The following is a 26,041-nucleotide window of genomic DNA, read 5'->3' as shown; positions in this document are numbered from 1 at the left end:
GAGGCTTGAGTTCCTGCCTTCTACTGACATGCATGTGCACACACACAGACACAAACACGTGCACGTGGATGAGGTATTATGTTGAATGAAATGTCAGTTATAGAATGATAAAGGGGAAATGTGTTCCATCATATGCAAAAGCTAGAACTAAAATATGAACATGTCATATGAAATAAATATGAAACATGAATGTAGCCATTTATATATATATATTATAAATTGGAGTAGAGTATGGCATATATGGGGTAGAGTTCCATGGAGTAACCCTTTCTGATCTACTGAATATAAAAATATAAACACTAGAAAGCTGAAGCATATCTTCTCTGAGGGGGTTAGTTGTTACAGGAAAAAGTTAATAGAACAGGGAATGATTGGGTGAAGGAAAATATAATATTAAATGTACATATGTGAAAATACAATTAGGAAAATCTGGAAATTGGTTGGGCTGATAGACATGGGAATAGTTAATGGAAATGTTGACAAAGAATAAGAGACCTACAAATAAATATTTTCTACAAATATTGATTTTTTTCCTCAAAAACTAAAACAAAAATGTACCTTTCATCTACTTCAACTGGTTCTTAACATACTTAAAGATTAAGATTGTGATGGATTGCTATCTTCTCATTCACAGTGCATCCAATTTTCTTTCCCTTTAGCTTACCTTTGGGCCTTTTGATCATGCCCTGAGTGACCATAAGAAGTTTCCTGCTCTCTATCAGATGTCCCCAAAGGACACATCAATGGCCACAGCCATGGTCTCCTTACTGCTTCACTTCAGCTGGAATTGGGTGGGACTATTGACCTCACAAGATGAGAATGGTGCATGGATTCTTGCTGAATTGAAAGAAGAGATGGCCACAAACAGAGTTTGTGTAGCCTATGAGCTAATGATCTCAACCCAAGATACATCATATATATTCAAACTCATGGCAGTTCATAATGAGATAAATCTATCTTCAGCAAGTGTCCTCATCATATATGGTGATAATGATTCACTGATAGCTTTAATGATATTTATCGAGCAAATTTTTATACATGGCAAAGTTTGTATTGTGAACTGTCAGTGGGATTTCACCATGAAAAGGAAATATTTCATGCTAGGCTCATTGCATGTACCTCTTATTTTTACACACCATCATGTAGAAGTTTCTGGATTCACAGATTTTGTCAAGGCAGTTAAGCCTTCCAAATATCCAGAAGACATTTTTCTTGCCAGGCTGTGGTTTCTCTCTTTTAATTGCTCAGATTCTGAGTCTGACTGTATAACATGGGAAAACTGTGCTCATGATGCCTCATGGGATTGGTTGCCTGTGCATATTTTTGAAATGACTATGTCTGGAGACAGTTACAATATATACAATGCTGTGTATGCTGTGGCCCAGGCTCTGCATGAGATGTTTCTTCATCAAAGAGAAGTTCAAACAATGGGAAATAGAAAACAAAGAGTGCCTTCCCCAGAACAGGTAATTTCTTCTATGGAGGAGTATCTATGGAGGAGTACACATCATGAGCAAAGGCACTTTCTAGAAGGGATCCTTCCTGTCTGAAATTAAATATTTCTGTATGCATGCTAGTTTCTGTACTTGTATATATATGACTTGTGTTTATATACACAAATATACATATATGTTTGTATTCATATGTCATACTAATTTGGTTGTTGACATTAATTACTATTTCGGTATTTAAAGCAATTTTCTCAACTGTTTAGCTTTTGTTTTCTATTATCAGAAATTAATATGAGCACAAAATTGAACAAATATAGAGTCACATTTAAAAATTAAACATTTCAGTTGCTTCTCAAAACCCTGTGTGATTCTTTATGTGTCAATGTAATTGAGGTAATCTAGACATGCATGGATATGCTGGTAAGAAAACAACAGGCCAGTAACAAGATAAAACATATTCCACATTTCCGTAAATTAATTGTGGCCAGTGCAGGAACGTGAACACACTACCTGGGCTATGTCCCCGAGTCTCTATGTACTCAAGGCTAGTGCTCAACTACTTGAACACAGCATTTCTTCTGGCTTTTTCTGACTTGTTTATTGGAGAAATGGTTCTCACTAACTTTTTTGTATAGGCTGGCTTCCAAGCCTGATCCTCTTATCTGAGCCAGCAGCATAGCTCAATTTACAATCATCAGCCAACAGGAACTTTCTCATGAATTCCTTTAGTTACTAATAACTCATCATGTTAATACCTAGTGCTTTGAAAACTGCAAATTGAGCTTCTCCCTATACTTTCCTTCAGTCAAAGCAAAGGATGACCTAATGAACAGAATTATATGTATTTTTCATCAGTGACCAAGTTTTATCCTACTTTTGGTATTAAACATTTAGCAACCTGAAATTATAGACATTCATAAAATAGTGGATGTGGCAAGATGGAGTAAAATGATTTCTCTGGATAAAAGTCTTTCTACTCTTTTTCTGAGTGACCAGATTATTTTTCAGAGTGATTATTTTATTCCTCCATAGATTTTTCTTCTGAGATAATGCATTTGGTTTCTCTACTCTTTTTGAATTCAGAATCAGAGATTAAAGGCAATCAGGCGTGTTTCTTACTTCAGGTTTTCTATCTTAACTCTGGGATTTACTTCACTATAAGATGATGTCTGTTTTAGCTGCACACTTTTCTGAAGAACATCCAGTTTTATAATCCTACTAGAGATCAGGTGATTTGGGATGAGAAAAGAAAACTGGAGCCAGAGTATGACATTCTGAACATCTGGAATTTTCCAGAGGGCCTTGCACTTGAGGTGAAAGTAGGAAAGTTTTCTCCATATGCTCCACATGGCAACCAAATATCTTTATCTGAAGATATGGTAGAGTGGGCCATTGGAACTACAGAGGTGAGTTGGATCTAATCCTAATAATTTTAAGGATACACATATCATTAAGAGTCACCCTTTAAATTTATACCTGTCTGAGTTACAGCAAATTTCTCCTATAATCCTAGCAGCTAATAGAACTGAGATTGGAATATCATAGCTTAGAGTCAGCTCACACAGGAATCTCTGTGAGACTCTTATCTCCAATTAACCACCCCATATCTGGAAGTAGAGCTGTGACTCAGGCAATAGAATGCTATCTTGCTTCTTTTTTTTTCTTGAATGCCGATTTTTTAAATTGTGAAAATACCATACAGAGGAGTTACAATTACATGGGCAAGATAATAATTACATTTCTTATCAAGAATTTTTTCCTACTCCTTTGTTTCCCCTTCCCATCCCTTCCCATCTCTCCCCCTTATCCCCAATGTTCCCCACCTCCCCGGCCAAAGTTGTAAAGTTTTTCAACATAAAGTCTTGTACATCTTCTTGTTGCAATGGGTCCACCTGTATCCTTATTTAAATGATTTGTTCTTTTCCTTCCCCTCCACAAATTATACCAATATCAAATACAGTGAGAGCAGGGGTTATATTGAGGGAGAGGGACATATAAAGCAACAAAGAAATCATCTTATAAATATGTTAGAAATGATCGCATAAAAGAAAAAATACTTGAGTCCTTATCGAGGTTCACTTCACCTAACATCAACTTATCTGACCTTTTCTGCTTGTCTCAGACATATACTAGTTATTGCAAATAAGGGAAACTATGGGGCCTATGTTTCTTTGGGCCTGGTAGAATGCTATCTTTGAGTGAAAATAGCTTAAGTCTAGTTTTCAGGCCTTGAGTTCAAGCCCCAGAATCAGAACCAAAAGAGTTAAATGTGTTTCTACATGTTGATTTTGACTATTGTCATAGGATGTACATTTCATTTATGTAAGTAGGTATCTAACACTGTGATAAAGTACCTGAGAGATAATTCTTGTGGTTGAAAGCTCTTTTTTGCTGCCTTCTGTGAAGGTTTATTTAATGGTTAAATGATTTGCTATTTACTCACCTTTGGTTCAGATGAATCGTTGAAGGCATATGTGATGAAAGTCTCATGTCATGGCCACTGGGAAACAAAGAGAAAGATAAGATGACCCTGGGGTTCACATAACCCTATAAAGTGGTTTCCTACTTGCTCTTCCCCATGTCACATATTAGTATGATACAAAATATAATGGCATGAATTCAAGGAAAATGCATAGGGCTATACAATTAAATTACTTTCTCACAACAACCTTCAGTCTTTTAAAGATTCCATACCTTTCAGTAATTCAACAGGCTAGATCAAGGTTGTAGCACATAGCCTTTGGAAATCATGGAATATGGAATATAAAACAGAATTCAATTAATTGACTGCAATTGCCTGCATAAATCATTATCCTCAAAATCACATTCCTTAAAACAATGGATTTTTGCAGTGTTTTGTATGAATCTGAACAGTCAATGGCACACCTCTGCCTTTCCTCAGACTCCTCACTCTGTCTGCAGTGAGATTTGTGGTCCTGGATTCAGAAAATCTCCTCAGGAGGAAAAACCTGCCTGTTGCTTTGATTGTACACCTTGCTCAGAAAATGAGATTGCTAATGGGACAGGTGAGTCTGTGACTTATGAAGAAGTTCTTTGTATCTCCCTAGTTTTCCTCAATCCAAACAAGTCAATTCAAAAGTTGTGTATTAGGATTACAGAGCTCATGCTCCTCTCCCTGTTAATAACTCAATTCTGATAAGTGGTGGTATTACTAATTGTAATACAATAGATCATGGCTTTGAATTATATATTTAGTTATAGTTTCAAGGCTATTGCAGGGAAAGTTATCTCCAGGAATCCTTCTTATAACTAATCATTAGGACAAGTCTCAACTCTAACAGGAAATTAAACCTAAGTCTTATTAAGGAGAGTGTTCATTTAAAAGTTATATTTTATGCATACAGGAATCATGGATCTCACATATGTTTATATGCCCAAGAACTCTTCTTGGCATAGGACAAGGGCACAGTAAGCTAGATTCAGTGTAAGAAGTGAGGATGACTATAAAATGTCCAAGAAAGATCAGTCTGTTCCTGCAACTTCAAAGATGAGCAGGCAAATCAAATTTAGTGAGATGAAATCAAGGATAATGTATCTCAGGGTAAAATTAATGTTTTACAGAAATATGTGGAAACACGCTATTTAATTATAATTTAAATATAATTGAAGAACTGTTAATAAGAATGGGAAGTAGTGTAGAAAAATTTAATAAGATACTATTGTAGCCCAACTGTTACATTATCAATACATGTGATAGTCACTGAGTGAAAATAATCTTAAATAAAAAAGACTGATGGAAGCATAAACACCACCCCATTTGTAAGGAAATGGAAAGACTTGGAAAAAATCATATTAAGTAAGCCAGATCCAAAGAAATATAGGCTCCATGGTTTCCCTTATTTGCAATAATTAGTATATTTCTAGGATAATCTTAGCAGAATGAACAGAATAGCTCAATAGCTATGCTCAAGGTGATGCTAAGTTAAATGTTCTCCAAGATACAGGCAGAAGAGTTCTTTCTTTGTTGCTGTTTTTTCAAAATGTACAATGTGATTTCATGCATGTTTTGTATATTTCCCCCCTGTTGGTATATCCCCTGTTTTAGTAACCTAGAAATATTTATCTGAATTAGGGAAGAGAAAGGAAAAACAGAATGATGAGACAAAGGACAAAGTGGGAACCAATACAACAGTGAAATACACAAGACAGTATGTTGGAAGTGATCTGTACAACTTGTGGAGGAACTCTTCAAGGGAGGAAAAGTAGGAGAAAAATGAGGGAAGGGGTAAAATGTTTGACGAGAAAAGTACTTATTACCTTATTTATGTAACTCTAACCTTTCTGTACATTACCTTGCAATAACAAAAGTATGAATAAAGGAGATAAAAACAGGAGGTGGTTATGGCTTAGGAAAAAATACAAAAAAGCTTTTATGATACTAGATGCTGACATCTCAGGATTTCATCTAAGTGAAAAATTTCCTAAAATCTTTGAACAAAATGAGGTTCATAGAAAGAATTAATGGTAATGTACATGTCTCAGCAGATATGGAGCAATGTGTGAAGTGTCCAGATCATCAGTATGCCAACACAGAGCGGACTCATTGCTTCTTGAGAGCTGCGAGTTTCCTGGTATTTGAAGATCCCTTAGGCATAGCTCTGGCCTGTATGTCTCTTTGCTTCTCCATGCTAACTGCTGCTGTTCTTGGGGTGTTTGTGAAACACCAAGACACTGCCATTGCCAAGGCCAATAACCGGGCTCTCAGCTACATCTTGCTCATCTCCCTCATCTTCTGTTTCCTCTGTTCCTTGCTGTTTCTTGGCCGTCCCAATGCAGTCACATGCATCCTGCAGCAGATCACATTTAGGATTGTGTTCACTGTGGCTGTTTCTACAGTGTTGGCCAAAACAGTGACTGTGGTTCTGGCCTTCAAGGCCACTTCCCCAGGGAGAAGGATGAGGTGGCTCCTGGTATCAGGGGCTCCTAACTTCATCATCCCCATCTGCACCCTCATCCAGGTGACCCCGTGTGGACTCTGGCTGGGAACCTCTCCTCCCTTTGTGGACACAGATGCACACTCTGAACATGGCCACATCATCATCCTGTGCAACAAGGGCTTCCTCACTGCCTTCTACTGTATCCTGGGATATCTGGGTTCCCTGGCCTTGGCCAGCTTCACTATGGCTTTTCTGGCCAGGAACCTACCTGATGCCTTCAATGAAGCCAAGTTCCTGACCTTCAGCATGCTGGTGTTCTGTAGTGTGTGGCTCACCTTCCTACCTGTCTATCACAGTGCCAAGGGGAAGGGCATGGTGGCTCTGGAGGTCTTTTCTATCTTGGCCTCCAGTGCTGGCCTACTGGGATGCATTTTTGCTCCAAAATGTTACACCATCTTGTTAGTGCCGAATAGAAATTCTCTGCATGGCTTCAGGGTGAAAGACAGTAGGAGAAATAAGCATTCTTAAGATTAAGCCTATAGGTTTGATTAGTATACACAAGGTCTGATCTAAATCTACAGTAATTATGTCTTTTGTCATAGTTTATATTATAGAATTTATACTTCAAAGACTAAGGATCTAGTGTGCATTATCCTAGCAGTGGTAGTCACAAGTGATGGTGATCACAATTTAAACTAGAGTTTTGCTTCTATGTTTTTGTTGCTCCTATTTAATCTGCACTTATTCTATTATCTCCTCTTCTTAATATCTTTTCACTCCTGTCTTTCTCAATAGCTATTCTAAAAATTTCAGTTTATTAACTTCCTGTCTGCATACCACCATGTTATAGAGCCCTCAAATCTATTTCATTAATATTTTCTTCTTCACAAATTTACATCTTTTTTTTGGGGGGGGGGTCTGAACTCTGGGCCTGCGCACTGTCCCTCAGCTCTTCACCTCAAGGCTAGCGCTCTACCACTTGAGCCATAGCGCCATTTCCGGCTTTTTTCTTTTGGCTTATGTGGTGCTGAGGAATCAAACCTAGGGCCTCAGGCATGCAAGGCAAGTGCTCTACCATTGAGCCATTTTCCCAGCCCCCAAATTTACATCTTTTAATATTGTTCTTAGAGATTGTTTTATTCAATACTTGTATATTTCCACTCATATATTCACCTTTTGTGATTATCCCGAGTCTCATTTATGGGACCTTTCTCTCTGTCCTGGTCTTTCTTTCTCTTTGTCTCACTCCATCTCCTTCTTTGTATTCCTCTTCTCTTTCACACTGCTTCCCTCATATAACTTGGGAATGAAATGTATATGTTACAAAAATTAAACCTCTACTGAAGATTAAAATGTACAAGATTTGTTGCATTTTTCCTAATATTAAAGTCCATTATTCATAATAGTAAGCCCCTTCTTGCCTGGATATCATTTATATTTTATCATTGATTCATCACTATGCATTAGTTTGACACAAAAATTTTGAATATTAATTATATAAGATTATTTCTTATAATATCATTTTTTACAATCTGTTCTAACATGAACATTTTTATTAGTCATATTTCAAAACTCCTAATTTGATAAGGAAACATCACTTATTGGTTCAAATAGGTTGACCTAGTCCATTCCATAGAGTTTTTGCAAAATCACATATTAAGTGATATAGACAAAATTGCACTCTTTTCTTTTCTTCTTCTTTTTTTTTTAAATCATCCTGGTGGGCTCTATCCCAAAAGCCAACCCACAAGAACCTTTCAGGTTCCAGTACAAACTCATCAATAATTAACTCCCAGAAGTGTTTCTCTTTGGGATTAATATATGGCTTTTTCATATTAAGTATTATCAAGTACCTCTTTTTCTTTAACCTCCTCTAACCATCATTTCTTCCTCTTCCTCATTTTTTACATGAAAGGTTTCTCATACCTAGAAAATGATTCCTATAAGGTTGCCTTCCATCCTCTCTCCTTTACCTGCCTGTCAGCTCACTCAGTGTTCCTGAAGCACAATGCTCAACAGGACACTTTTCTGGACTGGGTTCTTGAAATTCAGCAAGAATTCCGTGTCCATTGTGACCTGGCCCAATAATACATTTTCATGTTCATTTTTTTTATTGTGAACATACTGTACATGGGCAAGATAATGAGTACATTTCTTATCAAGCATTGCAGCCTCCTCCTTTGTTTACCCTTCACATCCCTTCCCAGCCTCCCCCGTCCTCCCTCCCAGTCTCCCCCCCCCACCAAAGTTGTAAATTTCATTTTCGACATGACAACTTGTACTTCTCATTGTTGCAACGGGTCCACCTGTATCCTTAAACGACTTGTTTTCCCCTTCTCCTCCACAAATTATACCGACATCAAATATAGTGAAAGCAGGGGTTATACTGTGGGGGAGGGACATACAAAGCAACAAAGAGATAATCTTAATGCGTTAGAAACAAGTGCATGAAAGAAAAAAAACATTTAAATACATATCTAAGGGTTCATTTCCCTAACATCACATTATCTGACCTTTTCTGCTTGACTCAGACATATACTAGATATTGCAAATAAGGGAAACCATGGGACCTATGTTTCTTTGGGCTTGGCTTACTTCATTTAATATAATTTTTTCCAAGTCTTTTCATTTCCTAACAAATGGGGCAATGTCATTCTTTCTGATGGAGGCATAGAATTCCATTGTGTATATATATCACATTTTCTTGATCCATTCATCTACTGAGGGGCATCTGGGTTGCTTCCATATCTTAGCTATGGTAAATAATGCTGCAATAAACATAATTGTGCTGGTAGCTTTAGTGTGGTCTTGTTTGTAAACATTTGGGTAAATGCCCAAAAGTGGGATTGCTGGGTCATAGGGGAGCTCTATGTGAAGTCTTTTGAGGAACCTCCATACACAATTGCACTCTTTTCTTGTCTCTACTAGTGTTCATTACATGTTTCTTCTCATATTAATTCAATCATTTAGGCATATGTTTACTCAGGGCCTATACTGTCCTTTAACTTTTTCACTCAATCCTTCTTTACCACCTAAATCACAACTTCATTTCTAGCTCTTTGTCTCCTATTGGAAATCAGTGTCTCATACACTTTCTTGCCCAGTTTGACTTCAAACCAATTCTCACGTTTACATTTCTAATAAATAAATGTCTATATAATGTACTATGACTTTGTATAATTTAAAGTTTTAGTTTACAATATAACAATATTTGGCAAAAATATTGTGTGTATGTTTTTATGTTGAGGGCAAATGATTAACAAATGAAAATGCAATTAATTTTCAGCTTCCTCAGTATGGTAATCAAAATATCAAAATATTCATCAGTTTCTACTGATTTTTTTTTTTACTATATCCCTTATTCATTTAAGGCATTTCATTAATAGAACTGAGTTTGTATTATTGAGTAAAATACTGAATCCTCATTGTATGATGTGAAATTGTTGGGAGAATATGTGGTTTCAGTGAATTTGCATAGTATTTTGTAGTCCTTGCTAATTTTTTTAGGATTTCCATTATCTTACACAACATTTTTCTCTTAAATGAAGAAATGAGGGGGAGTCTGGGAAGATGGCAGAAGAGAAGCTGGATGCTAAACAAGCTCTGACATAGAAAGCAGTTTTAGTGCTCCAGTGAAGAGTCCTAGGCCAGAGAATTACACCAAGTGTGCCATAACAGTACAGAGAGTTTGGCCAGAGAAGGAAAATCCAGGCAAGGAGAAAGATCTGAGCACTTGCTTGTAGCTGTAGCTGTGGTGGCAGCGGCGGTGGCGGCAGTCGAGTACCCACCATAGCTACAGCTCAGAGATCCAGGACAAAGGTGCCAGACACAGCAGGCGAGCAGATTCTACTCAACACCAGCAAGAATTGCCAAGAAGCAGATATCTTCATCCTGAAGATTGTAGACCAGAGACAACCCAGGAACCAAGACTCCAGCATGAGTAGAATCCTGACATCCTCACTCCTTCTCAAGGAACAAAAGATGGAATACCACCCCTCCCCCCTACTACGGGCGATCTACCTCTTTGATACTGACAAAAGCCTTCCTGAGCAGCTAGCTCCAATTCAGGCCTTGGATGAAAACAAAAGTGTCATTAAGCAGGTCATAGGAACTGGACCTGACCTGCCAGGCTCATCTCCACCCAGGGAAAAGTCAACCAGCCCAGGCAGAGAAGGCTCTGCTCCCCTCCCCCAGAAGTGTCTTACTTCACTGGGTAAATAGAACCCGAGGCTGCCCCTTTCTACCGCAGCCTAGACAATCAGTTGAAATTCAGTAAACATAAACCCTGAGAATGGCTCCAGGCTGGGCTCTGTGAGTGTCTCAGAAGCTAGCTCTTCATGGAAAAGCTACAGTTTGCTGAAAAGCCTCAACTTTACCCAGAACCTAGCCTCATCACAGCATCTCGAAACTAGTGGGAACAGTCTTTTGTGATACTCAAAGCAGATATCCCTCCCAATGAACCAGGCTGGGGAGGAAGATCACACAATCCTGGGTATTGCAGGGCATTTTTCTGCTTGTTTAAACAAACTGACTTAAGAAACCAGTCAAGCCACAGGAAACCAAACACCACAAGCAGATCACAGACTCCACCAAGAGACTTGTTACAGACACAAGGGAGATACAGGATCTTCCCATCCACCCTCCCCCCCCCCAAAAAAAAAAATCAAAGAACTCTTTTTTAGTACCTTTTTAAAAATTTGTAATTTTTAAAAAATAATTGTTTTCTATTAATCTTTTTTCCCTCTCATAATTATTATTTTAGGTGAATAGTGTGTGAGTGTGTGCTTTTTAAAAAAATCTCTACTGATCTTTGATCCTTTTCCTTTCTTTCTCATTCTTTTCAATTTTTCTTCTCTTTTGTTCATTTTTGCGTGACTTAACTCCTGTTCTGCTCATCCCCAGACATACCTGTCATAGATTATTAGACCTGACCCCCATTGTGTACACACTTAATCCATAAATTTATTACTCAATTCACAATCTCTTAGACTTAAATTCCTTAATAGCAGTCTTATCTCTTTATACCTATATAATTTTTAAGAATTTTTATTTTTTAGTTTTTCATGTCTCCTTGCTAACCCTCCCCTCCTCTCATCCTATTCCTGTTCTTCTCCCAATTTCACCTTTAATTTAGAAAAAATTTAAGTTTTACTTGTTAAATTTAAATTTTTGTTTTCCATTGTTTCTTGTCTCTTTTCTTTTCTCTCTCTCCTATCATTCTGTCCAATCCATTTCCCTCATTGAGATTAGGACTTGATTAATTTCACTCTCCTTTTACATTTCCACATCCCTCTAATCGTATTTTACCCACATCTCTCCCCAAACCTAAAAATTTCTGGTTTGCCAAATTCTTCTTTGCTGTTCTTAGCCCATTAATACATAGTTGATGTTGAATAGATTGTATCTGTTGAACTAGATTGTATATGCATCATTTTGACTGTGAAACTACAGGACTTGGGCTGATATTTGCCTTAAAATAGTGTTCTAGCACAAAATTGGTGTTACTTTCATAACAAATGGGCAGAACAAGCCAGAAAACACAAGAAAAATGGCAAGTCCGGTTATCTCAACTCCTACTCATGATAATCAGGGGACAGAACAGATAATGAATAACCCAGAGGAGAGTTTCTAAAAAGCTCTACAAACACTACTGGTAAACATGGTGAATGAAAAGATTAAAAAACCTGCAAAGGACTCAGTGTGAGTGAGATAGGGAGAGAGAGGAGGAAAACCAAAGGTCAATACAAGAATCTAATGAGTGTGAGGAAGCTACACAGAAATTGATACAGGAATTGCATGAGCAGGCTGACAACAGACAAAGAGAACTACAGGAATTGCATGAACGGGAAGAAGCTAATCAAAGAGTAATACAGGAATTGCGAGAGCAGGAGGAGAATAGACAAAGATCAATAGAAGCAATCATGGAATCCATAAAGAGACAAGTGAAAGAATTCAGGAAGACCACAAAGGGAATGCTGGATGGAGCCCAAAAGAAGGAATGGGAGTCCAAGGAAACCATAACCAATCAACTAAGTGATTTGAGAATAAACACTGAACACCAAATTGAGGAAGTCAAGAATTCATACAAGATCTAAAACAAAGTTCCAACAAAGAATTTGAAGTCATCAAAGACAACCAATTAGAAGGAAAAATAAAAAACAAAGTAGAAAGACTTGACAGTAGGTTAGACCATGCAGACCTAATCTTGGGTATTGAAGACAGCCTAATATTATAGAGAAAAAACATACAACTTTTCAAGACAAATCCCTCTATTCAACATTTGGAAGAAACCATGAGAAGGTCTAATCTGAGGATAATGGGGGTCGAGGAGCACCTCGAGACAGAAGATAGTGGCCTCAGAAGTTTATTAACGGGATCCTAGTAGAGAACTTCCCAAACATGCAAAAAGATAGGCCTATTCAGATACAAGAAGCTTTTAGAACTCCAAATAGACCAGACCAGAACAGGACATCCCACCTTCACATTATAATCTGCACAGGAACAATTCAGACCAAGGAAAATATCCTTAAAGCTGCCAAGGAGAAAAGATCAATCATCTATAAACTAAAAAACAATTAGAATCACCTCAGATTTTTCAGCAGAGAAAATTAAAGCAAGGAGAATCTGGAATGATGTATGCCATGACCCCCCCCCCCCAAAAAAAAAACAAAAAACAAAAAACAAAAAAAAAACCCAACTATCAAACAAGAATACTGTACCCAGCTAAACTCTCCTTCATAACCGAAGGCCAAATAAAAACCTTCCATAGGAAAGAAAAACTGAAACAATATATCTCCACCAAACCAGCCCTACAACAGATACATAAAGATGTCCTACACATAGAAAACCCACAAGACCCCAATAAAGGCCAAGAAACTGCTTCCAAACTGAGAATTCAAGAACCATAGGAAGAACCCAGTTGCCACAGCCCCCGAGAAGGTGGATAAAATGGCAGGAACTCCCAAATACCGCTCAGTCCTATCTATCAACATTAACGGACTTAACTCTCCAATTAAGCAACATAGACGGTCTAGTTGGATTAAAAAGCAAGATCCTTCTATTTGCTGCCTTTAGGAGTCACATCTTGCCCATAAAAACAAACACATTTTCAATGAGAAAGGCTGGAACAAAATCTACAACGCAAATGACAACCATAAAGAAGCAGGAATTGCAATCCTAATATTAGATAAAATAGACTTCAAATTAATATTAATGAGAAGAGATAAAGAAGGTTGCTACATATTAATTAAGGGATCTCTCCTTCAGGAGGATATTACAATTCCAAAGAACTATTTGCCAAACAAAGAAGCACCCAAATGTATCCAAGAACCACTACTTTCCTTCAAATCCCACATAGATCTAAAGACATCAATAGTTGGGGACTTTAACACACCACTTTCCCCACTAGATAGATCAGCTCAGCAAAAACTCAACAGAGAAACCGCAGACCTAAACACCTGCATAGATCAACTAGATTGAAACGACATCTACTAAATATTTCACCCAGCAGTATCAGAATACATATTTTTCTCAGCAGCACATGGAACATTTTCCAAAATAGACCACATTTTAGGCCAAAAAGCAAACTTGTCTAAATTCAGAAACATACAAGTTATACCTTGCATTCTCTCAGACAACAAGTGAATAAAATTAGAAAACAACAAATGCCACCAAAGAAAGTCCTGTAACAAATGGAAGCTGAACAACACACTGCTGAATCACGAGTGGGTCAAGGAAGAGATTAGAAAGGAAATTCAAATATTCATGATATTCAACAAAAATGAACACACAAATTACCAGCTCCACTGGGACACAGTAAAGGCAGTGCTCAGAGGCAAGTTTATAGCTGTGAGTTCCTACATCAACAAATTGGAGAGATCTGAAACCAACAATTTAATGAGACATCTGAGCCTCCTTGAAAAAGAGCAGCTAGATATACCCCAGTCCAGTAGAGGGAAAGAAATAATTAAAAATAAATCACAATTCAATGAATTAGAATCCAAAAAAAAACATAGAATCAACAAAACAGAGTTGGTTCTTCGAACAAATTTACAAAATTGACAGACCCTTAGCAAATCTTATCAGAAAAAGAACAGAACACAACCAAATTAACAAATTCAGGGATGTGAATGGAAACATCATCAGAGAAACCACAAGATTCAGAACAGTATAAGGGAATAGTTTTAAAAACTTTATGCTAATAAGTCTGAGAACTTGGCAGAAACGGACCTTTTCCTACCAAATATCGATGTGCTGATACTAAAACAAGATGAGTTAAACCATCTTAACAGGCCCATATCAAGGATTGAAACAGAAACAGCAATAAGAGACCTCCCATCTAAGAAAAGTCCAGGACCAGATGTTTTTACAGTGGAATTGTACAAGGCCTTCAAAGCAGAGCTCACACCAATACTCCTCCAACTCTTCAATGAAATTAAAAGTTCACTACCGAACACATTCTATGAAGCCATCATAACCCTCATCCCAAAACCACACAGGGACTCATCAAAGAAAGAGAACCACAGCCCCATTTCTTTGATGAATATTGATGCAAAATTTCTCAACAAAATTTTGGCCAAACAACTTCGACAATTCATCAAAAAAAATCATACACCACGATCAAACAGGAGTTATTTCAGGGATGCAAAGGTGATTCAGTATACAAAAATCAATTAATATATTTCATCACATCAGCAAGAGCAAGGATAAGAAGCACAAGGGAGTGGAACAGGGTGGGAGGTGGAGGTGGAGAGGGGAAGTGATCGTTAAAAAAAAGAAAAAAAAAAGAACCACATGGTTATCTCAATAGATGCAGAAATAGCAATTGACAATATCAACACCCCTTTATGATAAAGCTTCTGGAAAAATAAGGAATCCAGGGAATATTCCTCAATATAATACAGGTTGTATATGACAGACCTACAGCCAACATTATACTCAATAGTGAAAAACTAAAGCTATTTCTGCTTAACTCAAAAATGAGACAAGGATGTCCATTTCCTAACAAATGGGGCAATGTCATTCTTTCTGATGGAGGCATAGAATTGCATTGTGTATATACACCACATTTTCTTGATCCATTCATCTACTGAGGGGCATCTGGGTTGGTTCCATATCTTAGCTATGGTAAATAATGCTGCAATAAACATAGTTGTGCTGGTAGCTTTAGTGTGGTCTTGTTTGTAAACATTTGGGTAAATGCCCAAAAGTGGGATTGCTGGGTCATATGGGAGTTCTATGTGAAGTCTTTTGAGGAACCTCCATACTGCTTTCCAAAGTGGTTGAACAAGTTTACATTCCCACCAACAATGAAGTAAGGTTCCTTTCTGTCCACATCCCCTCCAGCATCAGTTGTTGTTAGAGTTCTTGATTTTTGCTGTTCTAACTGGAGTGAGGTGATATCTCAATGTTGTTTTGATTTGCATTTCTTTTATGGCTAGGGATGTTGAGCATTTCTTCATGTGTCTATTGGCCATCCTTCTTTCTTCTTCAGAGAAGTTTCTCTTTAAGTCTTTCGCCCACTTATTTATTGGGCAGTTGTTTCTTTGAGGATTTGTTGTTGGGGGATTTAATTTTTTGAGTTCCAGGTATATTTTAGATATGAGACCCTTGTCCATTGTATGGCTAGTAAAGATCTTCTCCCAATCCGTAGGCTTTCTATTGATCTTGCTAGCTATGTCATTTGCCCTGCAGAAGCTCTGCAACTTTATGCAATCCCATTTGTCCAACCTTTCTTTGATTTGTTGTGTTTCCGGGTCTCTATTCAGAAAATTTCGACCTGAGCCAAGGAGACCTAGGGTTTTTCCTATTCCATCCTGTAATGTTTTCAGAGTGTCTGCTTTGAGTTCAAGGTCTTTGATCCATTTGGAGTTGATTCTGGTGCAGGGTGATATATAAGGATCTAGCTTTAGTTTTCTACATGTAGTAAACCAATTTTGCCAGCACCATTTACTGAAGAGTCTGTCTTTCTTCCATTCTATTGTTTTAGCTTCCTTATCGAAGATTAGATGGCTATAGGTCTGTAGGTTCATTTCTGGGTTTTCAATTCTATTCCATTGGTCCTGAGGTCTGTTCTTATGCCAATACCAAGCTGTTTTGATTAATATGGCTTTATAGTAGAGTTTGAAATTTGGTATTGATATTCCTCCAGCAGTGTTCTTTCCGTTGAGGAGCGTTTTTGCTATTTGGGGTCTTTTATTTTTCCATATGAATTTTTCGATTGCCTCTTCTATTTCCTTGAAGAATGAGGTTGGAATTTTGATAGGTATTGCATTGAATTTGTAGATAGCCTTGGGAAGTATTGCCATTTTCACGATGTTGATCTTTCCAGTCCAGGAGCATGGGAAGTTTTGCCAGTTTTTAAATTCTGTGTTGATTTCCTTTTTCAAGATTTTAAAGTTTTCATCATAGAGGTCCTTCACTTCTTTGGTTAAGTTAATTCCTAGGTATCTTATTTTTTGTGGGGCTATTACAAATGGAGTTGCTTTCCTAATTTCAGCCACACTTTTCTCATTGTTGGCATACAGAAAAGCCATTGATTTTTGGGGGTTAATTTTATAACCTGCTAATTTACCAAAGTTTTGAATCAGCTTGAGTAATTTGGGAGTGGAATCTATGGGATTCTTTAAATACAAGATCATGTCATCTGCAAAGAGGGAGAGTTTTATTTCTTCTTTCCCTATGTGGATCCCCTTTATATCTGCATCTTGTCTTTTTGCTGTAGCTAGGCATTCTAATACTAGATTGAAGAGAAGTGGAGAGAGTGGGCATCCTTGTCTTGTTCCTGAGTTAAGAGGAAATGGCTTTAGTTTTTCACCATTGAGCATAATGCTGGCTGTAGGTTTGTCATATACAGCCTTTATTGTATTGAGGAATGTTCCATGGATTCCTAATTTTTCCAAAACCTTCATCATGAAGGGGTGTTGGATCTTGTTGAATGCTTTTTCTGCATCTATTGAGATAACCATGTGGTTCTTATTCTTGCTCCTGTTGATGTGATGAATTATATTAATTGATTTGCGTATATTGAACCAGCTTTGCATCCCTGAAATGAATCCTGTTTGATCGTGGGGTATGATTTTTGGGATGAATTGTTGAAGTCGATTGGCCAAAATTTTGTTGAGAAGTTTTGCATTAATATTCATCAAAGAAATGGGTCTATAATTATCTTTCTTTGATGAGTCCCTGTGTGGTTTTGGGATGAGGGTTATGATGGCTTCATAGAATGTGTTCGGTAGTGAGCTTTCTCTTTCAATTTCATTGAAGAGTTGGAGGAGTATTGGTGTGAGCTCTGCTTTGAAGGCCTTGTAAAATTCCACTGTAAAGCCATCTGGTCCTGGACTTTTCTTAGCTGGGAGGTCTCTTATTGCTGTTTCTATTTCAGTGCTTGATATGGGCCTGTTAAGATAGTTTAACTCATCTTGGTTTAGTTTTGTCATGTCAATATTTGGTAGGAAAAGGTCCATTTCTGTCAAGTTCTCAAACTTATTAGCATAAAGTTTTGAAGTATTCCCTTATAATGTTCTGAATCTTGGTTGTTTCCGTGGTGATGTTTCCATTCTCATCTCTGAGTTTATTAATTTGGGTGTGTTCTCTTCTTTTTCTGTTAAGATTTGATAAGGGTCTGTCAATTTTGTTAAGTTTTTCGAAGAACCAACTCTTTGTTTTGTTGATTTTTTCTATAGTTTTTTTGGATTCTAATTCATTTAATTCTGATTTAATTTTAACGATTTCTTTCTGTCTACTGGATTGGGGTTTATCTTGCTGCTCTTTTTCAAGGAGGTTTAGATGTGTCATTAAATTGCTAGTTTCAGATCACTCCAATTTGTTGATGTAGGAGCTCAGAGCTATAAACTTGTCTCTGAGTACTGCCTTTGCTGTGTCCCAGAGGAGCTGGTAATTTGTGTGTTCATTTTTGTTGAATAGCATGAACATTTGAATTTCCTTTCTAATCTCTTCCATGACCCACTCATGATTCAGCAGTGTGTTGTTCAGCCTCCATGTGATGCCGGACTTTCTTTGGTGGCTTTTGGTGTTGAGTTCTAATTTTATTCCCTTGTGGTCAGAGAGAATGCAAGGTATAACTTCTATGTTTCTGAATTTAGACAAGTTTACTTTGTGGTCTAAAATGTGGTCTATTTTGGAAAACGTTCCATGTGCTGCTGAGAAAAACGTGTATTCTGATGCTGCTGGGTGAAATGTTTGGTAGATGTCTGTTAAGACTAGTTGATCTATGCAGCTGTTTAGATCTGCGGTTTCTCTGTTGAGTTTTTGCCGAGTTGATCTATCTAGTGGGGAGATTGGTGTGTTAAAATCCCCAACAATTAATGTTTTTGGATCTATATGGGATTTGAGGGAAAGTAGTGTTTCTTTGATAAATTTGGGTGTTCCATTGTTTGACGAATAGATATTTAGAATTGTAATATCCTCCTGAAGGAGAGATCCTTTAATTAATATGTAGCAACCTTCTTTATCTTTTCTCACGAATTTTAATTTGAAGTCTATTTTATCTGATATTAGGATTGCAACTCCCGCCTGTTTATGGGAGCTGTTTGCTTGGTAGATTTTGTTCCAGCATTTAACTTTGAAAATGTGTTTGTTTTTACGGGCAAGATGTGACTCCTGCAGGCAGCAGATAGAAGGGTCTTGTTTTTTAATCCAACTAGAAAGTCTATGTCGCGTAATTGGAGAATTCAGTCCGTTAACGTTAAGAGATAGGACTGAGAGGTATTTGGGAGTTCCTGCCATATTATCCACATTCTTGGGGGCTGCAAAAACTGGGTTCTTCCTATGGTTCTTGGATTCTCAGTTTGGGTGCAGTTTCTTGGCCTTTATTGTGGTCTTGTTGGTTTTCTATGTGTAGGACATCTTTAAGAATCTTTTGTAGGGCTGTTTTGTTGGAGATGTATTGTTTCAATTTTTCTTTGCTATGGAAGGTTTTTATTTGGCCTTCAGTTATGAAGGAGAGTTTAGCTGGGTACAGTATTCTTGGTTGATAGTTGTTTGTTTTTAGGGCATGGCATACCTCATTCCAGGCTCTTCTTGCTTTATTGTCTCTGCTGAGAAATCTGAGGTGATTCTAATTGGTTTCCCTTTATAGGTGATTACCCTTTTCTCCTTGACAACTTTGAGGATCTTTTCCTTGGTCTGTGTTGATCCTGTGTGGATTATAATGTGAAGGTGGGATGTCCTATTCTTGTCTGGTCTATTTGGGGTTCTAAAAGCTTCTTGTATCTGAATAGGCCTATCTTTTTGTATGTTTGGGAAGTTCTCTGCTAGGATCCTGTTAAACAAATTTCCTAGACCATTAACTTCTGTTTCTAAGTGCTCCTCTACACCCATTATCCTTAGATTAGGCCTTCTGATGGTGTCTTCCAGGTGTTGGATAGATCTATTATTTTTCTTGGACTTGTCTTGGATGGTTGTATGTTCTTTTTCTGTAATATCTAGGCTGTCTTCAATCCCTGAGATTCGATCTATTGCATGGTCTAACCTGCTGTCAAGACTCTCTACTTTGTTTTTTTTTTTATCTCTTTTCCTTCTAGTTGGTCAGCTTTGATGGCTTCAAGTTCTTTGTTGAAGCTCTGTTTTAGGTCTTGTATGAATTTCTTTACTTCCTTAATTTGGTGTTCATTGTTTGTTCTCAAATCACTTAGTTGATTGGTTATGGTTTCTTTGGACTCCCATTCCTTCTGTTGGGTTCCATTCAGCTTTCCCTTTGTGGTCTCCCTGACTTCCTTCAGCTCTTTGTTAATGGATTCCATGAATGCCTTTAGTGATCTTTGTGTATTCTCTACCTGGTCTCTCAATTCCTGAATTACTCTTTGATTAGCTTCCTCCCATTCGTGGGATTCCTGTAGTTCTCTTTGAGTGTTCTCAGCCTGCTCACGCCATTCCTCCCTTTCTCTTTGAGTATTGTCAAGTTGTTCATGCAAATCCTGTATCAGTTTTTGAGTAGCTTCCTCACGCTTATGATATTCCTGTATAAGCTTTTGGGATGCCTCCTCTCTCTCCCTTTCACGAGCATACAGAGTCCTTTATAAGTTGTCAAACTTCTCATTTATCATGGTTGCCAGCAGTGTTTGTAGAACTATTTTGGAACTCTCCTCTGGATTTTTCATTATCTGTTCTGACCCCTGATTATCAAGATTGGGAATTGAGATATCCGGATTTGCCATTTTTCTTGTGTTTTTCCGGCTTACTCTGCCCATTTGAGATGAAAATAGCACCAGTTTTGTGCTAGAACACTATCTTAAGGCAACCATCAATCAAAGTTTGCTTTTGTACAGTCAATAGTCTACAGATACAATCTAGTTCCACAGATACATCTATTCAACATCAAACAACTATATGTTAATGGGCTTCGAACCACAAAGAAGAATTTGGAAGACCAGAAATTATTAGGGTTAAAAAGAGATGTGGGTAAAAAATAGGAATAGATTGGTGTGGGGAGGCACAGGGAGAGTTAACTATGTCCTAATCCCAATGCAGGAGATAGGTTGGGTAGGATGCAAGTAGAGAGAGAGAGAAAAAGAAGAAAGGGAAAGGGAAATGAAAAGAGACCAGAAAAAAATAGAAATGTAAAAATTAATATTATTATGGATATTAAAAGACGATCTATTTAGAGAGGAATGTGAGTATATTAAGAAAAGGGAAGGGACATAGAGGAGAAGTGAAAAACTTAAAAAATGCTTAAAATATTACATAGGTATAAAGAGGTAGTACTGCTATTAAGGAATTTAAGTCTCAGAGGTTTTGAATTGAGTAATAAATTTGTGGATTAAGTGTGTACACAATGGGGGATAGGGTGTACTAGTTAACTACGGGTTTATCTGAGGATGTGCAGGACAAGAGTTAAGTCACATAAAGAAGATCAAGAGAGAGGAATAGGTGAACAGGAAAATAACGGGAGAAAAAGAGATCAGAAGTTCAGTAGAGCTAGACAAAAAACAAAAAGATAATTAAGAATGAAAGAGAAAGAGAAAGAAGACAAGAAAAGAAAGGAAACCACACATTCACATATTCCTAAAAAGAAAATTATAAGAGGAAAGAAAGTTACTGGAAAACAATTATTTTTTCAAAAAAGGGAAAAATTAAAGATTAATAAAATTTTTATAAAAGGAAAAAAATTTATATATATATAAGGTACCAAGAAAAAAAAAGAAAAAAAAAAGAAAAGAAGAGGAAGAAAGAAGAAAAAAAGAAAAAAAAAGTTCCTTGATTTTTTTTTTGATTTTTTTGGGAGGGGTGGGAAGAATCCTGTATCTCCCTTTTGTCTGTAACCAGCCTCTTGTTGTAGTCTCTGGTCAGCTTGAGGTCCTGTGGCTTGATTGGTTTCTTAAGTCAGTTTGTTCGAACAGGCAGAAAAATGCTCTGCTTTACCCAAGATTTTGAGATCCCCCTCCCAGATTAGTTTACTGGGAGGGTGATCTGTTTTGAGAATCACAAAAGAGGGGGATGCAGTGGTGAGGCTAGTTTCTGGGTAGAGTTGAGGCCTTTCAACTATCAGTAGCTTTTTCCTGGAGCTATTTTGTGAAAAAAACTCACAGAGCCCAGCCTGGAGCCGTTCTCAGGGTTTCTGTTTTTCAATTGATTGTTGAGGCTGCTAGAGGGAGGGGCAGCCTCTGGCTCTGGTTACCCAGTGAGGAAAGCCACTCCAATGGCTGGTGCCTGAGCTGGGTGACTTTTCTCTGGAAGGAGCCGAGTCTGGCAGGTCACTTCGCTGTTATGTTCCTGTGACCTGCTAAATGACTCGTTTTATTCCAAGGCCTGGGTTGGAGCTGGCAGCTCCTCCGAGCTTTGTCGGTATCCAAGATGGAGATCACCGGTGCTGGGTGTGGAGGGGTGGCCTTCCCTCCTCTGCTCCCTGAGAAGGAGTGAGGACGTCGGGCTTTTACTCACGTCGAGTCTTGGATCCAGGGTCGTCTCTGGTCTGCACACTGCAGGATGAAGATGTCCGCTCCTTGTCGGTTCTTGCTGGTATTGAGTAGAATCCGCTTGCCCGCTGCGTCTGGCTCCTTCGTCCCGGACTCTCTGTGTGAGCGCTCAGGTATGGCCCCAGCTGCGTTCTCTGCCCCGACCCTGTTGCTGCCACCGCTGCGGCAACAACTTGGTGTGATTCTCTGGCTTAGGACTGTTCACTGGAACTCTAAAACTGCTTTCTATGCGAGAGCTTGTTCAGATTCCAGCTTGTCCTCCGCCATCTTCCCCATGAGTCTAAATCTTCTTTCTTACCTCTCTCTTCAAAGAACTTCTTAAGACTCGGCAATGAATTGCTCAGTTTCCATGAGTTTCAGTATTTTCTGTGATTCATATGCTGTTGTGCTCAACTTTAATTGCATCCACAGGATATAGGGTATGCATTCTTGTATATCTTTCTTGTTTACTAATGGTACTGTTTTTGGTCTGAGAAACTGACTTTAGTATTTCATGAAGGAAGGGTTTTGTGGAGATACATTCTCTAACTTTTCTTCTCTGGGAACATCTTTATCCTTCCTTCATTTCTACAAGATAGCTTTGCTAGGTACAATACTCTTGGTAGATAATTTATGCTTTTTATCTCTAGTAATCTAAAAATCTCTTGTCATGTCCTCTTGTCTTATATGGAATCTTCTGAGGAGTCAGCTGTTATAGAAATGGGTGCACAGCAGCAGCACCAGTGGGGGAAGATGGCGGCTGCTGTGCCACAGCAAGCGTGGACCGTGGAGCAGCTACGCAGTGAGCAGCTGCCCAAGAAGGACATTATCAAGTTTCTGCAGGATAACATTTAGATTCGTTTCTGGCAGAGCATAAATTATTAGGAAACATTAAAAACGTAGCCAAGACGGCTAATAAGGACCATTTGGTTAAAGCCTATCACCATCTCTTTGAAAGTAAACGTTTCAAAGGTACTGAAAGCATAAGTAAATTATCTGAGCAAGTAGCAAATGTGAAGCTTAATGAAGATAAACCCAAAGAAACCAAGTCTGAAGAGACTCTGGATGAGGGTCCACCAAAATATACAAAATCTATTTTAAAAAAGGGGGATAAAACAAACTTTCCCAAAAAGGGAGATGCTGTTCACTGCTGGTATACAAGAACAGTACAGGATGGAACTGTTTTTGATACTAATATTCAAACAAGAAGAAGAAAAGGGCCAAGCCTTTAAGTTTTAAGGTTGGAGTAGGTAAAGTTATCAGACTATGAGTAAAGGAGAAAAGGTTGGACTGGAGATTGAGCCAGAATGGGCTTATGGGAAGAAAGGACAGCCTGATGCCAAAATTCCACCAAATGCAAAACTTATGATCCATTCATCTACTGAGGGGCATCTGGGTTGATTCCATATCTTAGCTATGGTAAATAATGCTGCAATAAACATAGTTGTGGTGGTAGCTTTAGTGTGGTCTTTTTTGTAAACATTAGGGTAAATGCCCAAAAGTGGGATTGCTGGGTCATAGGGGAGTTCTATGTGAAGTCTTTTGAGGAAACTCCATGCTGCTTTCCAAAGTGGTTGAACAAGTTTACATTCCCACCAACAATGAAGTAAAGGTTCCTTTCTGTCCACATCCCCTCCAGCATCTGTTGTTGTTAGTGATGGCACACTTGTTGCCGTTCTAACAATGAGTACATTTCTTATCAAGCATTGTTGCCTCCTCCTTTGTTTCCTCTTCCTCTTCCTTCCCAACTCCCCCCAGACCCCATTACCCACCTCATCTGCCACCCCCCCTCCAAAGTTGTAAAGTTCATTTTTTGACGTAACTACAAATTCAATGTGATACCTATCAATATTCCACCTGATTCTTCAAGGAAACAGAACAGGCAATCAAAAAATTCATATGGAACAATAAAAGATCCAGAGTAGCAAAAAATGATTCTTAACAGAAAGAACAGTGCTGGAGGAATATCAATACCAAATATCAAACTCTACTACAAAGCCATAGTAATCAAAACAGCTTGGTACTGGCACAAGAACAGACCTCAGGACCAATGGAACAGAATTGAAAACCCAGAAATGAACCTACAGACATATAGCCATCTAATCTTCGATAAGGGAGCTAAAAAATAGAATGGAAGAAAGACATCTTCAGTAAATGGTGCTGACAAAATTGGTTAATCAGCTGTAGAAAACCAAAGCTAGATCCTTATATATAACCTTGCACCAGAATCAATTCCAAACGGATAAAAGACTTTGAAGTCAAAGCAGACACTCTGAAAACATTACAGGATAGATTGGAGAAACCCTAGGTCTCCTTGGCACAGAGAAATTTTCTTAATAGAGACCCAGAAACACAACAAATCAAAGAAAGTTTAGACAAACGGAATTGCATGAAATTGTAGAGCTTCTGCATGGCAAAGGACATAGCTAGCAAAATCAATAGAAAGCCCACGGATTGGGAGAAGATCTTTACTAGCCATACAACGGACAAAGGTCTCATATCTAAAATATACCTGGAACTCAAAAAATTAAATCCCCCAACAACAAATCCTCAAAGAAACAACTGCCCAATAAATAAGTGGGCGAAAGACTTAAAGAGAAACTTCTTTGAAGAGGAAAGAAGGATGGCCAATAGACACATGAAGAAATGTTCAACCTCCCTAGCCATAAAAGAAATGCAAATTAAAACAACATTGAGATACTGCCTCACCCCAGTTAGAATGGCTATAATCAAGAATTCTAATAACAACAGATGGTGGAATGGATGTGGACAGAAGGGAACCTTACTGTATTGTTGGTGGGATTGTATACTTGTCTCGACCTGAATTCTATAGAATATCATTTAGTATTGGGTTGAACATTTTGAAGAATTCAGCAATTCCAACAAGTGAGATCGAGGTCTAGAAAAACATATAAATGGCTCATTGTACCCAGCTCACAATGTCAATGTTTTGCTCTGTGACACCCAAATGATATCAGGGATGTCAAACTCTACATACAGTGATTCAATGGAAATAGAGACACTGCAGCTGTTTCTCAGGTAGCAGGTAAAATCTTTCCTCCATTTTTGAACTTATGCAGAAATGAACAAGGTTTCCTATTAGTGTATGTGGACAGTTTGTAAACTATAGTTCTGCTTAATACACTGTTAATTTTTCAAAACACCAAATGGATAAATGCTTCACCTTAAGAGCTTCCTATCTCAGAATCCCAGAAAGAACTGCTGGTGTCAGGGAGACTTCTAATCTATGAGCCAGGCAGAATGCAAAGGCTGCATGCTTGTTCACATAAGGGCACTACATGTGCTGATTAAATACTTACATTCACAGAGCTACCCCCTCTGTGACTAAACTTACACATATCTTCTCTTTGGCACTGTGGCCAGATATCCAAGGGTGCTCTAAGTTATGAATGATCCTTGTTTTTCTAGACTCCAGAAAATCAAGAGCTAAAACTTAAGATAAAACAATATAGTGCAGATAGGAAAAATATCAGAACATCCTGTATAGCCAGTAACTTTCTGGTAAAAATTTCAAGTCACTCAGAACCTAAGAGCAAGAACCCTGAAATGGGATTATATCAAGCTAAACGCATTTGGCACAACAAACTAAAGAGTCACTAGCCTGAATAAGTGGCTTATACAATTTGCCACCTAAACCTGTGGCAAGTGATTAACAGCCAGAATATACAGGAAGCTCAAAACACTACACTCCTAAAGGATCCACAATCCAATCAACAATCTAGTAATTAAACTAAAAGAAACTTCTCAAAACAAGAAG

At 38.0% G+C, this 26,041-nt stretch overlaps 1 protein-coding gene and 1 pseudogene across 1 annotated transcript in view; both read left to right on the top strand.

Annotated features, from left to right (window-relative positions):
- Positions 1 to 22,466, top strand: part of LOC138813726 (vomeronasal type-2 receptor 116-like) — a 34,915-nt gene extending 12,449 nt beyond the window's left edge. Inside the window, exons 4-8 of the mRNA XM_070002106.1 lie at positions 660 to 1,466; positions 2,630 to 2,857; positions 4,354 to 4,477; positions 5,958 to 6,854; positions 22,339 to 22,466. Coding sequence (XP_069858207.1) covers positions 660 to 1,466; positions 2,630 to 2,857; positions 4,354 to 4,477; positions 5,958 to 6,854; positions 22,339 to 22,466 — 2,184 coding nt within the window. The remainder of the gene's footprint in view (positions 1 to 659; positions 1,467 to 2,629; positions 2,858 to 4,353; positions 4,478 to 5,957; positions 6,855 to 22,338) is intronic.
- Positions 22,467 to 23,014: 548 nt separating this feature from the next.
- Positions 23,015 to 23,664, top strand: LOC138813724 (peptidyl-prolyl cis-trans isomerase FKBP3 pseudogene; annotated as a pseudogene).
- Positions 23,665 to 26,041: the final 2,377 nt, after the last annotated feature.

Source organism: Dipodomys merriami, unplaced genomic scaffold (genome assembly GCF_024711535.1).
Source record: "Dipodomys merriami isolate MVZ:Mamm:240054 unplaced genomic scaffold, mDipMer1.0.p SCAF_6, whole genome shotgun sequence".
Classification (NCBI taxonomy): Eukaryota; Metazoa; Chordata; class Mammalia; order Rodentia; family Heteromyidae; genus Dipodomys; species Dipodomys merriami.
Note: the sequence above shows the minus strand (reverse complement) of the source record. Positions and strands in the feature narration are given on the sequence as shown.